The sequence below is a fragment of the Myotis nattereri genome, assembly GCF_964212035.1.
Source record: "Myotis nattereri genome assembly, chromosome: 3".
NCBI classification, from domain to species: Eukaryota; Metazoa; Chordata; class Mammalia; order Chiroptera; family Vespertilionidae; genus Myotis; species Myotis nattereri.
Window position 1 is genome coordinate 67,402,707 of NC_138077.1, and position 17,286 is coordinate 67,419,992.

The following is a 17,286-nucleotide window of genomic DNA, read 5'->3' on the forward strand; positions in this document are numbered from 1 at the left end:
CAAATTAACAAAAACACTTTTGGCCCTAACCGGTTTGGCTCAGTGAATGGAGCATCGGCCTGTGGACTGAAAGGTCCCAGGTTTGATTCCGGTCAAGGGCATGAACCTTGGTTGCGGGCACATCCCCAGTAGGAGGTGTGCAGGAGGCAGCTGATCAATGTTTCTCTCTCATCAATGTTTCTAACTCTCTATCCCTATCCCTTCCTCTCTGTAAAAAATCAATAAAATTAAAAAAAAAAAACACCAATTTTGTAAATATAAGGCCATTACCTAAACTATATTAGAAACAAAACTATTAAAACAATGTATACTTGAAAGCGTCTAGAAAAATGGAGGTTATACAAATGACCCAAAAAAATAAAATTAAAAAGAATATCTTCTGATGTAATAAAAGGCTAACATGCAAATCAACCAAACGGCAGAATGACAGGTGGTATGACGTGTACTGACCACCAGGGGGTAGACGCTCAATGCAGGAGCTGCCCCCTGGTGGTCACTGTGCTCCCACAGGGGGAGAACCACTCAGCCAGAAGCCAGCATCATGGCTGGTGAACGCAGCGGCGGTGGTGGGAACCCCTCCCGTCCGTGGCCGCACTAAAGATGTCTGACTGGTGGCTTAGGCCTGCTCCATCAGTCAAACATCCCCTGAGGGATCCCAGACTGCAAGAAAGCTCAGGCTTGGCTGAGGGACCCCCTGCCCCAAGTGCACAAATTTCATGCACTGGGCCTCTAATATATATATATATATATATATATATATATATATATATATCTCCTAATAATAGAGAAACATGGTAATTAGCTGTAACTTCACTACCCTTCCCATTGGCTAATCAGCAAGATATGCAAATTAACTGCCAGCCAAGATGGCGGCCGGCAGCCAGGCAGCTTAAGCGAACATGAGGCTTGCTTGCTCCAGTGACAGAGGAAGCCAAGGTTTCCTGCCTGCTGCCACCCGGCTCTGAGCTCCTGAAGCAACAGCTCCAAAAGCTACAATGTTTCAATGATAGAAGCTAAAAGACGGCGGTTAATTTGCATATACCAGCTGCGAGGGAAGACTGAGGACAACAAGGAGGCCAAGCGGTACCAAAGGGAGCCAAGTAGAGGCGGCGAGGACAGAAACGGAGCCAAGGCTGCGGAGGTGGGAGGCGGAGGTGGGAGGGCAAGCCCAGCCACAGCGGCTGCAGGCCGGAGGGGCAGCGGCTTGGAGGGGAAGGGGCAGCGCCTGGGAGTGGCTGGGAGTGGCTGGGAGCGGGAGGGGAAACCCAGCCACAGCGGCTTGGAGTGGGAGCGAAGCCTGCCTCAGCGGGTTTCGCTCCCCTCTCTGCTTCGCTCCAGCTGCTGGAAGCCTTATTCTTGCAGGAATCTTCGTGCAACGGGCCTCTAACAGATATATATATATATATATATATAAAAGCCCAGCAACCGAACCATGGAATGACCTGAATGACCGGTCAACCAGTCGCTGTGATGTGTACTGACCACCAGGGGGCAGACGCTCAATGCAGGAGCTGCTCCCTGGTGGTCAGTGCGCTCCCACAGTGGGAGTACTGCTTGGCTGACTAGGATGAGTGGTTCTCCCACAGCGGGAGCAGCTGCTCAGAGGGCGGGTCCACAGCCGCTTGGCTGACCAGATGAGAGGCACTCCCACAACAGGCGATCCCCACAGGCCATTCCCCCCACCAGTGCATGAATCCATGCACTGGCCTCTAGTAGAGATATAAAAGTAGTTTGGTCTGGTGATTTCTGCCTATCTGTCTCCTGAGTCTGTTCAACTCTGGAGGTCAGCTGAGGCAGGAGGATGAGATAGATGGCTGAAGGGCCCTGCTCATGTGTCTGTTGGTTGGTACTAGTAGTGTTGGATTTAGGCAATAGGAGTCACTGCCACACATTATCTTATCATCTAGGACAGTGATGGCGAACCTATGACATGCGTGTCAGAGGTGACATGAGAACTCATTTTTTTTGTTGATTTTTCTTTGTCAAATGGCATTTAAATATATAAAATAAATATCAAAAATGTAAATTTTTGTTTTACTGTGGTTGAAAATATCAGAAAATTTCTATATGTGACACAGCACCAAAGTTAGGGTTTTTCAAAATGCTGACATGCCGAGCTCAAAAGGTTTGCCATCACTGATCTAGGAGGTTATTTCAGGACTAGAGGCCCGGGGCACAAAATTCATACACAGGTAGTGGGGTACCCACAGCTGAGCCTGCACCCTCTCCCAATCCAGGACCCCTTGGAGGATGTCCAATCGTGCCTAAACTGGCAATCAGACATCCCTCTCGCAATCTGGGACCACTGGCCCCTAACCACTTGCCTGCCTGCCTGATTGCCCCTAACCACCTCTGCCTGCCTGCCTGATCACTTCTAACCATTCTGCCTGCCTGCCAGATTGCCCCTAACTGCTTGCCTGCCTGCCTGATTGCTCCTAACCACTCACCTGCCTGGCTTATAGCCCCTAACCACTTGCCTGCCTGCCTGATCACCCCTAACCATTCTGCCTGCCTGCCTGATTACCCCTAACTGCTCACCTGCCTGCCTGATCACCCCTAACTGCCTCTGCCTCAGCCCCCACCTCCACCTCCACCTCCACGGCTTCATTTGGAAGGATGTCCAGAAGGACGTCCGGAAGGTTGTTTGGCTGTCCAGTCTAATTGGCATATTACATTTTTATTATTATAGATTCTTCACAGTGGGTGCAGAGTCTCAGACATTAATCAACAGGAGAGGGACAGCTGGAATTTGCTAGCGCTTTTCAAGTTTCTCCTTGCATCATGTGTGCTCTTCCTCCTTTTAGCCAAAATGAATCACACGACTGACTCAAAGTCAGGGTGAGAGATAACCACGCAAGGGTATGGCTTCAGGAAGCAGAATTGCTGCTGCCACTTTAGCAAACAACATGCCATGTGATTTATTGAGGTATCAACAACAGCTATGTGGAAGGACAAGGATTTGGCCTCAGTCCTCTTGTCTCAGAGCCTATTTTAATGTATTCCTCCAAACAGGAGTTAGTAATATAACAATTCTGGCCACTAAAACCTAGGAAATGAGAACTTACCCGCCCTAGAAGTAACTGTTCTACAGGGCCTTTATTTTCTCTCACTATCCTGATGCTATCATCAAGCTTTATCCAGAGAAGACTCCTCTCAGGAGTGCCGCATAAACAGTCTATTATGGTTCTGCCACTTCTAAAATTGGGTTAAAGACGTATGATCAACCGACTTAACCCAAATCACTCAGCACTAGCACCTGCACCAGGCCTCCTGTGCTATAGTTCGATGCTCACTTCCCAATTGATTCTGTATGAGTGTTTCTGTACAAGTGAGAGAGCTAAGTAATCAGAAGGCAGTAAGAGCATTTCACAACATTATTATGAAATCACTATAATTGCTCTTTTATTATTTTTAAGTGCAATAATTGACATTATAAACATTATATTAACATTATAAACATTATATTAGTTTCAGGTATATAACATAATGATTTCATATCAAAATAAGTCTAATTAGCATATAAATATGCGATGTGGCAGTATTAACTATAGCCACCATACTGTATATTGCATCCCCATGATTTATTTATTTTATAATTGGAAGTTTGTACTTTTTGAACACTTCACCCATTTCATCAACCCCCCTCCCTCAGCCTCTGACAACCATCCATCTGTTCTCTATATCCATGAGTTGTTGTTTTTTTCTTTTAGAGTCCACATATGAGTGAGTTCATATAGTATTTGTGTTTCTTTGTTTGACTTATTTTGCTTAGCATAACGTCCTAAAGGTCTATCCATATTGTCACAATTGGCAAGATTTCCTTCTTTTTGTTAAGGCTGCTTCCATGTCTTGGGTATTGTAAATAATACTTCAATGAACATGGGGTGCAGTTCTAAATTCTTATACATAATTTCAGGACAATCACATTTTCCCAAGTCCATTTGGGAATAAAGTTGATAAGTAGACATCACAGGTAGAATATAAGAAAGTAAAAGATGATGGTGGGAAGTCAGAAGGTAGGTAGGTTTTTCAGCCCTATAATAACAGAATTTTTCTTTCCAAATTGTCTATAGTCTATAGACCTCTGCTATTTCTCTACATTTTTTTCTGTTATCATATTTTCTCTCTCTTTTTCTTTTTTGACACCTTTTTTTAACTTGTGCTCATTTTTTATGTTATAGACTATGTTTCAATTTTTATGCATAGTCAAATGTGTATGCATGTATATGTATGCATGTATTTAGGGTATGTTTGTATATACCTCACACATACATAGCTATGTTTAATAGCTTTATCAAGAAAATTAAGTTTCTTTTTAAATTATAATACAGTATTTCTTAGGTCCTAAGAATCTCATTGCAATATATGCCTTTTTTTTTCAGAGTTGTAAGCACATAGTTGTTAAATAAGATAACTTAAATTTTCTGTTGGTGAGTTGCATGTGATTGTACATCTTTAATAATCCTACAGGTCTGCTTTTTAAAAGTCAATCTAATTTTTCTATATGTAAAATTTATTTGCAGATCATTTTAATTACAATTCCTGGATGTTGTATCAATTATACCTTAATTCTTTGGTATCTGACATCTGTGAATAAATTACGTTTGAGAACCACCCCATGGTTGTTATTTGCATCTATCCTTATGAGTTCAGATCCCATGCTGACTGCAGCTGCTATAAGAGATCTTGGTAGGTATATTTTTCTCCTTTCCTATATTTAAAATATCATATTCTATATTTAAGTTGTCTATTTTTAAGATCTGTTCACTGCTTTTCATGATGTGAAGTGTGTCACTGGGGCATTGGGACTGAGCATAGAAATTTGGATGATGATGCTTAGAACAGAATAAAATGCAAGTGACAGGCTTACTTATTACATATGGTTTAAAGTCTTATATTCAATTATGGAGTAGATCAGGGGATTATTTGGAATCCTTGACTTTGTACATGCTTCTACCTTGTACCAACAGAACAGTTCTGGGGGCTTTACAATATTGCATATATATTTTGGTGACATTTGTATTGCCCAACACCTTTTTTCCTTTGAAAACACTGTCATTAAGATAATGCCAATTACAAAAAAAAATGCCTTTTGAGTCAATGTCATCATTTGAACCAAAAGCCTGAGAAGTACAAAACAAAATCACTAATCATACAGTATTTTAGTGTGTACTATTTTGGAGAACACATATATATTTAAAAGTAAAATACCAAATCAATGTAACCCATTGAAAATCTGAGAGCCTTATTCAAGAAAAACAAAAACCTAATTTGTTTTTCCCCCACCACTTTTTAATAATGAGAATTAGAGCATTTGTTTTAAAAAAGAATTTTTATGTGGCACACACATGCATGTGTGCATGCAGACACATATGTTGTACATGTGCACACACGCACACACACACACACACTTATTCTTTTATTTTATGGCCAGTTAAAGGGGAAAGAGCTATCTGAGGCAGGGAGAAATAGAGTAGGGGAGACACTTCAAGTGTATCTATATGAATAAAAGGAAGCCAAGTCTTCAAAGCAAGGAGATTAAGAGTGTGAGGTAGACTCTAAGGAAGTGCCAGCATTATAAACTATCGTTGCCTCTATGTGACTCTGTCAGTGCCAGCCCCTTTCTACTCAAAAGATTTGGGGGAGTTCTTTTCTACCTGAGAGCATTCCATACTTCCCTTAACTTTGTCTTCTGATAATCTAGTTAGTATTCCACTAGTTTCCTGGCTTGCCATTGTTGAATTTAAAATATTTCTTTGGTTTAATTTGCAGGGTCATTTTTGTAAATTTTAGCCATCTTGCCATTACTATTGGAACTTTGTTTTTCTCCTCACATTATACCTCTTAAAAAGAAATAATTTTTCTCTTGAAAATATTTTTGCCTGAGTTTTAAAAGCAAGACTTTTACATTTTTAAATTTTATTCTTTAAAAAAAGAAAATCTGTCCAGGTTTATGAGTAGAGCACATGAGTACATTCACATTGTCTTGAGCTTTTTCTGGTCTGTTGACTCCTCTTATGCCCCCAAGTCTTTTATTTATTTCCAAATATTCACATTTTGTTATAGTTCTATTTTCTTTTTTAAATTAAATTTTATTGGGGTGACATTAGTCATCATGGACATATAGGTTTCATGTATGGATTACTAATTTACAAATCTGTATAGTATAGGGCCATGTGCCCACCACTCAAAGTCAAATCACCTGTTTCCTCATATTAGGACCCCTTTCTCCCCCAACCCTCCTCCCTCTGCCAACCATAACTCTGCTATTTGTATTCATAAGTTTCAGTTTTATATTCCACACTAGTAACCTGCATGACATTCGTGCACTCAGGGGAGGGGGGGAGGGTGGCTGGCATGGTCCCTCAGCCAGGCCTTCTCCCTCTCGCAGTCTGGGAGCCCTCAGGGGATGTCCGACTGCTGGCTTAGACCTGGCTTGTGGACTGCTGGCTTAGACCTGGCTTGTGGCTGAGCGGCACTCCCCCTGTGGGAGCACACTGACCACCAGAGGGGCAGCTCCTGTGTTGAGTGGATCAGGCAGAAAACAGCTCTCGGACATTCTCTGAGCGGTCCCAGATTGCGAGAGGGTGCAGGCCAGGTCAAGGGACCCTACCAGTGCATGATCAGGGCCAGGGAGGGACACAGAAGGTTGGCCAGCCAGGGGAGAACTGTGGGAGGGTTCTAGGGCATGTTTGGCCCATCTTGCTCAGTCCCGATCCCAATCGGCTGGACCCCAGCAGCAAGCTAACCTACCAGTCAGAGTGTCTGCCCCTTGGTGGTCAGTGCATGTCATAGCAAGTGGTTGACTGGTCAACTGTCTGCCTCCTGGTGGTCAGTGCATGTCATAGCGACTGGTTGATCAGTCGACTATCTGGCCCCTGGTGGTCAGTGCACGTCATGGTGAGCAGTTGAGTGGCCTTAGCATATCATTAGCATATCACACTTTGATTGGTTAAACAGACGACCAGACAACCAGATTAGCACATTAGGCTTTTATTTTATAGGATATGAGTGAAATCATACAGTTCTTAGCTTTTTCTGTCTGACTTATTTCACTTTGCATAATGTTCTCAAGGTCCATCCATGTTGCAGCAGAAGCAATATAGCCCTATGGGATCCACAGAGGCTCAAAACTATAAAATAAAATAATTATACAAGACTATCAGGTTTTTCTGAGTAATAAACAACTCCAAAACAGCATGGCTTAAAACAATAATTATGTATTATTTCTCATGAGTCTGGCAGTTCTGATGATATGGGCTGGGCTCTGCTGATCTTAGCTAGGCTCATAATAAATCTGCCGTCAGCTGGAGGGTCATCTGCACACTAAGTGATCTGCATTTCCTCCAAGTATTTCTCACATCCCCCTAGTAGTGTAGCCAGGAAACGCGGCCATGAAGGTGACGGAGTCCAAAAGAGAGGAAGCAGAAATATTTCTCAAGCCTCTGCTTGTATCATTACATGACCGAACAGACTGGATCTCTTCAGTCTATTATAAGAGAGAAACTGCAAAATCTTACAGCAAAGGGTGTCAATGCAGGGATAGGTGAAGAAGTGAACCATCAAAGCAATTGAGCTTCCACAAGAACAGACTACCTTGCTTTTATTCTCTTCCAACAACATACTTACTGTATTAGGTTGTGATCACAGCTATAGAGTGGTTGGTCTACAGGAAGGGCTTTTACCGTGTAATGTTTCCTTCCTGTGGGAATTTGGAAAATCATCAAAGTTGCCCCAAGTAATAGTTTTGTCACCATAGACACATTTAATAGCACAGCAAAATGATAATTACTGGCTATCTAAACTTAGAATATAATAATAAATGAAGGAAAATTTGGATCAAAATAGATAATATCAAGGTGCTCTCCATTCATGGAGTTTGATTTCTAAAACCACTAAAAAGGATATATAGGAAAATCAGACAATTTGTGTTAAAGTGAGAGTATCTGGGCAATTGCCTTAACTCTTCACTAGGTGCAGTGTTATAAAGTCTTGGTTTATGAATTTACTTTATCTTGTCATTGATTTTTATGTTGCCATAAATACCTGATATAAGTATTTATATAGGCCAAATCACTGAATTAAAAAAAATAATGAATTTCATATTTCCATCTACTTTGAAAGAAGGAATGAGAGCTCTGGTTGATTATCTCAATTACATCAACCATAATCACAGTTAATTTGGTACTTGTGATGGTCTAGACTTAACTTACAGTTAACATATCATTGCATTTTCTTGAAGAGAGTTTTCAAACATGACTAAAGTTTAAGTATGCAGAAAAAGTATTTGATATATATCCATAGCTAAGAATATTTTTCTACTTGCTAAAATTTTGTTTTTTTCATCTAAAATATTTTTTCCTTCCATAGGTCTTTCTAGAGGCCTCATCAATTTAATTAATGGAGAAAGTCTGATAACCTCTATAATGTCTTATAATATGTTTACTAGTATCATGGATTTTAACACCGACCAGAAAAGTATGAACCATTCCTTAGGTAAAGACCTATTTTTTAATTTATCTTTATTGTTGTAAGTATTACAGATGTATCTTTTTGTTCTCTCATTGACCCCCTCATCCCTTCTCTCTACCCCCCACCCCCAGGCCTTCACTGCACTATTGTCTGTGTCCATGGATTATGCATATAAATTCTTTGGTTAATCTCTTCCTGCCCCTCACCCCTTTCTTCTGAGAATTGTCAGTCTGTTGCATGCTTCCATGTCTCTGTCAGTTTATTTTGTTCATTAGATTCCACATATAAGTGATATTATGTGATACTTGTCTTTATCTGACTGGCTTATTTCACTTAGCATCTTAGAGGGTGTGTACCTTCTTGTGCTAAATTGGAGTTTTAGGTTCACCACAGATATTCCAAGCTGCCATGGCCTGGGTAAACTAATTGGATACAGAGAAAAACTAAAGGTGAGTGCTTCATTTGACCAAGTAGGATAATTGTCCACCATGTGGACCCGACCCCTTGAAGAAGACATGAGAGGATGATGGTCCCCTAAATGGGCCTTCTTGGGGAAAAATAGCTTCAATTCTGAGTTTTAGGCATTGATTATGAATACATAAAGCATGATGAGTCAAAATAGAAATAAACACTCCCCCCTCCTCCAGGGGATAGGCAGGTCAAAGTCTTAGGCTTCCTAATTTTCAGGGGAGGGCATCATAATGACCATACAAAGCCCTTTGGCAAAACATAGCAATATTAAAGATGTAACTATCCTTTAGTGCATAACTGCACTTCTGGGGCCTAAGGAAGTAATCAGAAAAGTAAAACTAAATTATGTACAGAAATATACACTGCGGCATTATGTATGAGGGGGAAAACTGGAAAACATTAAATGTCCAACAGTAAGGAACCAATAAGTTGGCAGGTGAGAACAATGGAGGAAATTCATTCTGCATTTCCTCAGTGTCTTATGTTGGATCTAGAATATAAATGACATGAATTTAGTGACTTTCTACCTCTTGTACATTACCACATCTCCAAAATTTATTGTACTGTTTGGCACTGAATAAATGTTTATTGCTTAAAGGAGACTGAAAGAAGTTCTTACACTAAACTGACTGACTTTTGTAAACTTGTGTGACTTTCAGAATTTGAGAGCAGAAATATGAAAACACCCTACATGATATGAATGAGCTATTTTAAAGATAATGACAAAAAGAAAAGCTAATTCAGTCATATCATCACACAAAATTAAGTAAGTTCTATTAACTATTTTTTTAATTTTCTCCCCTTTCTTGCAGCACGTAGCATCGTGAGTCCAATATTGTCATATTATCTATCAAGTTTCTTGTTTGGAATTCTAAGTGCAAAACTGGTTCAGTTGTGGATGTCTACTGTTTTTGGTGATGATATCAACCATATAAGTCTCAACTTTTCAAATCTGTACCTCATATTTTTTATTTGTAAGTGAGAACCCTATCCCTAAAATTAAATCACATAGAAAAATTAAAAATAAAGATATCAAAAATTCATAATAGGCATGCCAAGTAAAAGTTAGTTTAAAACAATTTAACTTATCTAAAAGGAATCTTTTTGTTAAAATAATCTATTGAAAGAGATAAAAATGTTAGTATCTATACAACAGAAAACAATATGCCAAAATATGTAAAGGCAATACCATTATTAAGCAGGAGAATTTGACAAAACTCCTAATTACGATGAGATATTCTAACATGACTTTCCCAGATAATTTCATAGCCAATTGGAAAAAAATTAGTATGCTATAAAAAATTTTAAATAAAAACTTAAATGTGGGGTTCATAAGATAAGTAGAGTTTTCCTTTCTAAAACATAATGCATATCCTTTACATATACCTGTAGACCATTTACAGAAATAAACTAGACTACAGAACATTTCAATAAAATTCTAAATCCACAATGCAATTAAATACTAACTACAAAAGGAAGATCTTAATCATTCTAACTGCCTGACATTAAATATACTTTTCTTGGTACCTCAAAGATCAAAAAGATCAAGTAAGGCTACATATTATAAAATTAATTATTAATCCATTTATCACCACTTTCTTCTCATAGAAGTATGGCAGGTATTGGTAATTAGCTATATCACTATTTGCCGATACAGCCTCAGAATCATATTCAACCCAGTTCTTCAGATGGCCCTACAAATGATTTGAAGTTGGCATATGTGACAATACCTAGACAACAACTTAATATACTATGTACTTCTATTGCATTTAAGAATAAGACAGTGTTGCCTATTCTCATATCCAAGATTAAAAGTTATTCTGGAAGCTCTAGCTAATAAAATAAAATAAAAAAGAATACAATTTATACATATTTTGAAAGAAAAATGGTTATAGTAGTTGCAACATTTTATATTATATAGAAATTTAAAGAAAATAAGCCGATGATGCTTTTTAATAGGTAGTATGAAGCTAATATAAAAAATCAGTACTGTCCTTATAAGTCAGCAGTAACTAGTTAGAAAATATAATGAAAATTTGATTCTCTCTACATTGGAAAAATATTTATAGAATATCAAGGAATAAACTTACAAGAAATTTAGACCTAAACAGAAAACTATAAAAGTTTACTGAGAGTATAAAATTTGAATTAATTGAGACAGGAAAAAACTTTAGAAGTGCTAATGTAACAGGATTTATTATCTTCATGTCTGAGGAAAGAAAGGCAGAATGTAGGATTTTGAGTTTTCCTAATTGCTCAGTGAATTAAAGCCAATTATAATCTATTGATGTTACAGGATCAAATTAATAAATTAATTATGAGAATATGATCAATCTGTACAAGTCCTTTATCATATACTACTTAAATTTTACATACCTAATTTCTTGCAAAAATATATCCCAGCAAATATAATTTCCTCTAACACCATTTAGTAAGCAAGCATAACCTCAATATTAAGGGTTATACCCCCAGGAAATAATAAACATTGAGTCAAAATGTCTCTCACTAAACATTTTAGAAAGAGCAATTCTAGGAAAAAAATGTATGAAAACAAGATAGAGTGAATATAAATCTAATGTAAAAGGACTTTCACTCTGTCCTGGTGTAATGTTTATATTTTTAGTATCTTCAAGGTAGCCATCATAAATATTTTCCAAATTTTGCTATTGCATAATAAGTTACAATGACTAGTTCAAGACTTGAGAGCCGTAAAGCACCTATGTCCACAGATCCCTCTTTTGTCAGGATTCAAAAATGACTGATGTGTTATTTTATGGCTTAGGTACCATTTCTAGCCAGAACTAAAATAAAGAATTATAAAACTTATAAGTTTCTACCTCTAAAGTAAGACTAATACTGATTTCATGAATTAAAATTATTGGAATCAAACAATGACAGAAATATGTGGTGGCTAGCATATTTTCACTTTTTTGGTTTTGAAATTATACAAAACAATTTGAAGAGGCTATCAGGAAATATTAACAGTGAGAGTTGGAAAAACGTAATTATAAGTGGAGATCTTTCCCTAATAGGTAGGGATTAAACACTTTATAAGCCTACAGTTATTAAAATACTACTGTTGTAACAAAGGAATACAAAGTAAACCAAAAAAAACAGAAGGTACACATATAGCAATTGGATAAATATGGCAATAAGATAAAAGTGACATATCCACAATGTTCTTCAATATTAAAACAAAAATCATTCTTTTTTATTAACCAGAACAGTGTCTGCTAAACATTAAGTTAAAAAAAGAAGCCCAAATACAGAACCACATTACCTTAAAATCCCATTGTAGTTTTTATGTGAATATATATATATATATATATATATATATATATATATATATATATACTCCTATCTAATAATAGACAAACATGGTAATTAACCATAGCTCCGACAAGCTTCCCATTGGCTAATCAAGGCGATGTGCGAATTAACTGCCAACTAAGATGGCAGTTAATCGCCAACAAAGATGGCGGTTAATTTGTGTACTCACAATGATGGGAGGCAAAAGGGGAAGGATAGAAGACAGTGATCAGAAACCTGGGCGCAAACAAGAGCCAGGGAGCAGGGCAAAGGTCGGCCCTGGAGGCCACCTTTGCCCTGCCACCAGCAGGTGATTGGAGAAGCATGGGGGGTGGGGCAAGGAAGCAGACACAGACAGCAACCGTGACCGCAGAAGCCGGGTGCAGGGGGTCATATATATATATATATATATATATATATATATATAGAGAGAGAGAGAGAGAGAGAGAATGTATGTCACCATGAATGTTCACTGGGTACTCCATTCTTCTCCAAGATCTTGATCCAATTACATGAAATACTTAATTCTATAGCTTGTAAAAAAAATCCAGAGATGATCTTATGGTTTCTAAAAATTTCTGGAGTTATCTTTCTTATGATCTCCGCTACCTCTTCTTAAATATGCCACAGTTTCTGGTTTATAGTAAACTTTACTGAAGATGAGGACAAGGAAAGTTCACAGGGTAAGTTACATTATGTAGTTCGCAGTTCAATGAAATCTAATAGCTACCTTTATTTTCTAACTTTTCCATGTTTCCTGCTTAATTTTTACCACTTGTCTCCAGCATAAAAATTCATTAAGCATCCTTTAATTTTTGAAGCTGCCCTTTGGGTCTCATCCTCTATTTTCAATTAGTTATCAAATTATTTCTTCTAGGCAAATATAGGGTTGTCACTAATAGAAATCCCAGTTTAAAATACTTTAGAATTATAACTAGGGTTGTGGCAGTAGAATTCAGGTATTCTGTTTTTTAAAAATATAACTTATACTGTGCCATATTATTTGAATTCTTTACAGTGATAATATACTACTCTCATAAGCTGGAGAGGGATATAACTCTAATAGAGCTATTTTTAGAATATGCTACAGTACTTTAGGCTTTTTAGTCTCCCATCATAAATGCACCAAAACAAAATTAAACTGGGGAAGTAGATTCATATTGGGTTTCTACTGACCCAACTCCCTTAGACCTGTCACCAAATCAAACCATTTCTATTTCCTACTGTCTCCCAAAAAGAAAGCATATGAAGTAGGCTAGTATATAAAGAAATTATCAGCTCACTTCCCTTTCCTTTATCAGAGCCCCTCTGAAAAAATTAGACCTGTAGCTGATGCTCTAACGTCACCAAAGCCCAAGAAGAATTTGTGAGCTCCACATTGTTGCCTATGATATGAAGCCAAAACAGTGTAAGGACATCTAGTATAGACTTTACCACACAAGTGAGTGTGCATCTGAGGAGGAAGAAGGATGATGGGTGGTGGTAGCAATTTTTAGTATTATGCAATTGAAACTATGTCTGATAGCCTCTCTGTACAGTCACTGTACTATCAAGATATTTTCATCCGTGATAAAATTAATACTTTATTTTTATTTATTTTCAAAAATAGGTGAGCTAGTTGGAATGTCTGGAGTCTTTACACTGGCCATTATGGGACTTTTCTTAAATTCTACAAGTCTTAAACCAGGAGTTGAGTCACTACTACTTGAGTGAGTGGCCAGCATATTTTCATTTTGTTTCATACATTAGAAGTCATAATATTGTAATAATAACTGCACCTGCAACTACATGGTCAAAGTAAGATACTGATTGGAACTACCCAATGGAAAACGCTTCCTATAGAATCTGTTGCCTGTGTCTTCTACTCTTTTAACTTTAGGCAAAACTTTTAAGTTCACCTTAAGTTCATATTGGCTCTATTCCCCCATGTTTCCTTTACCATATACTCAGTAATTTCCAATCTAAACCACTAGACAAGGTTAGGAATAAGGGAAGGCAAGGGAGACACTCATTTCAGGCACACAATTTTAGAGGGTGCCAAAAAACCTCAATAATCAACATAAATAATGTGTTTAATGCAATATTTTGGGGCAAACTAATGCAAAAAAATCAATGATGAAAATATTAAAATGTTAAATAAAGATAAGATCAATATTACTGATAGTTCCTTTTGCCTCAGGCTCCAGTTGGGCTCAGCATGGCACTGACACTAGAGTGGAAGACCAATATTTTAAAGACCATAATTTTTAAAGACCATAAAGAGATGCCACACAAAGCAAATTAGAAGGTCAAGCTAGGGCATTTGAAGAGAGTTAACGGTTTCATAAAAGAAAGTATGACCAAACTAAACGTAAGTCTTGTTATAAAAAAAAGAAAGTATGGCCAAACTAAAAGCAAGACTTAACTTTAGTAGAAATATACCAATGTGCTCAAGGGCACCCACCTGAGGATGTATGGAATTTGTGTCAGCCTCAAATACGGGTGCATTCTGCAAGGCTCCAGTACAGAGGACCCACAAAACACAATGGCAACATATGTGTTAAAGGAAGCCGTGAACATGATGAGTTTTAGAGTTTGGAAGAATATTATAGAAGATAGAATAAATTTAGAAGTCAGAAGCTGAAAAGTATAGGATCTTATAAGATTTTGGAGCACTTCACTAAAATTTTTTTATCAATTACAATGAAAGCTGGTTGTACTAGCAGCTAGGCAGAACTAATTAGGCCACAGTTGTAGGAATAATTCAAAATGTTACACTAATATTCAACTGTATCTATGGGAAGTGATTATGAAGGCTCCCTTCACCTTCTTGCTCTAAATGAAAGAGAAAGCTGGATCTTCCCTGAAGGCATTAGTTCCTTTGCATTCCTTAAAAGTCATGGTATCTTTCTCACCTGCTTCCCTGGTACTATTGAGCCTAGCGTTGAGGTAGACTCTGTACCTCAGTCATTTCTGTATAATGGTTTCTCTTTCTTCCCGAGTGCAACTTAATTTTGAAGCACATGACATCAGATTATACCATCTGCCACCTTCTTGGTTGTAGTTATCCCTGGAGCCCGGAGAAGATTCTCCCTCCTCCGCACTCACTGTGACTTCTCTCCATTGCTCATCACCATTCCTAGTGATGTCAGTCAGTATACACACAATGGATCCTTTCCTCCTCACCTTTCAGTTCTTGAACCTCTCTCCACCTAAGAACATGTCCACCACATCCTGCTTCAGCCACCCACTTATATGGTCATACAAATAACCACTTCATAATCTCAATTTCAAGAATCTTAGTATCTAAAATATGATATGTACTAATTTCTACTCTCCAAAAGAGTTGAAACCTAAGATAATAATGTTAAATCCTATTACATCCTATAATAATCTACAGCACGTGCATACTACTCTTTTAGAGCAGAGGCACACCATCTCCTATCTTTTCAGTGTTCGCCCCCAGTACCACAATTCTAACACTTCTGCAAACATGCTGTGACTATAATGCATTAATTTTATCATCTTTTACTGATTCTTACCCACCTCACCCCTTTCTCAGATCATTTCTTTTGTTTAAAATAATCTAATTTCTCATCTCATTTGGCTATAAGTCAAAGTTATTTTAATGGCAAACAAAGTCCTATGATATGTCCCTTCATTAACTCTATGATTCTTTTACCACTCTCACCCTCACCCACCCTGCTCTAGCCACACCGATCACTTTGCTGTTTCTCAGACATGCCAAATATGTTACTATCCAGGCTTGTGTCCTTGTGTGTCTGCTCTTGGAATGTGCATATTGCATACTCACCCTACAGAGGGGCAGAAGTAGCTGCCTCATTTCGTTCATGCTTCTGTTAATACATCACTTTGTTAGAAAGAAGTTCTCCAAGTAAGAGCTACTTCCTTACCATCATGTATAATCTTTTATTCTAAGCAAATTGATGTCCCTAAAATATCCAGTCCATAAGTTCTTATCATTCTTCTAAGCTAGTGGCTGTACAATGTTGGGCAATAAAAATAATACAGATGCCTAGATTTATAGAGTCAAAACATATAAGGGTGAGAGCATAGCACTTCTAATTTTTAAAACCTCTCTCCAGCCCGACCAGTGTGGCTCAGTGCTTGAGCATTGACCTATGAGCCAGGAGGTTATGATTTGATTCCCAGTCAAGGCACATGCCCAGGTTGTGAGTTTGATCCCCAGGGGAGGTGTGCAGGAGGCAGCTGATCAAAGTTTCTCATCATTGATGTTTCTATATATCTCTCCCTCTCCCTTCCTCTCTGAAATCAATAAAAATATTTTTAAATAAGCAAATCTTTCTCCAGATAAAAGTTACATACAGATAAAAATGTGACCCTTTGCTACCATAAAAGATCTAGATTTATTAGCATAACGCACGATCCTCAAATGAAAGAAAGGGACTTGAAAAAAATATTTAGAAGCTCTTTTTTTGTATGTGTCTGACTCGCTGCACACGTGCGCACACACAAACACACACACACACACACACACGTCAGGTTTCTTTCATTAACTTCTACCACATATAAAAGGTCTTGACAGCTTCTCAATATTTATAGCTTCATTGATTTTATTACATTTTATGTTAATTAACAAGACTAATCTTTGGTATTTGATGACATTTTTATACAATATTAAGGTTAATTTTTAAATTATGTAATCATTAAATGAGTAGTAAAGTATGACTGATTCATATCTACCACTTCCTTGACTGAATTATCCTACTCAATGTTTACAAATGATTGCCTTAAATGTATGGGTAGGTGGATGTAATGCTTTGAGAAACTCTTTTGGGGAGTGACTATGTTTATGGTGCAACAATTGGATTTGTTTTTGATAGGGAAGTCAAAACACAATTGTCATAAAATATATCTTAGTGTGTTTTCCTCCAAGTTAATGTGGATGCAATATTTAAATCCAGAAGGTAATGGAATTTAAAATATTGCCACACATATACAAGAAAGAGATGATAACTCGCTGTATCTACACTAATAAAAGAGAAACATGCAAATTGGTATCACTCCACTACA

The 17,286-nt window shown here is 37.7% G+C and overlaps 1 protein-coding gene across 1 annotated transcript in view; it reads left to right on the top strand.

The window, feature by feature from the left end:
• SLC9C1 (solute carrier family 9 member C1) overlaps positions 1 to 17,286 on the top strand; it is a gene marked incomplete at its 3' end in the record, with an annotated part of 86,923 nt that overhangs the window by 8,027 nt on the left and 61,610 nt on the right. Inside the window, exons 4-7 of the mRNA XM_081085990.1 lie at positions 4,524 to 4,689; positions 8,371 to 8,496; positions 9,756 to 9,917; positions 13,862 to 13,961. Of these exons, the coding sequence (XP_080942116.1) occupies positions 4,524 to 4,689; positions 8,371 to 8,496; positions 9,756 to 9,917; positions 13,862 to 13,961 (554 nt within the window). The remainder of the gene's footprint in view (positions 1 to 4,523; positions 4,690 to 8,370; positions 8,497 to 9,755; positions 9,918 to 13,861; positions 13,962 to 17,286) is intronic.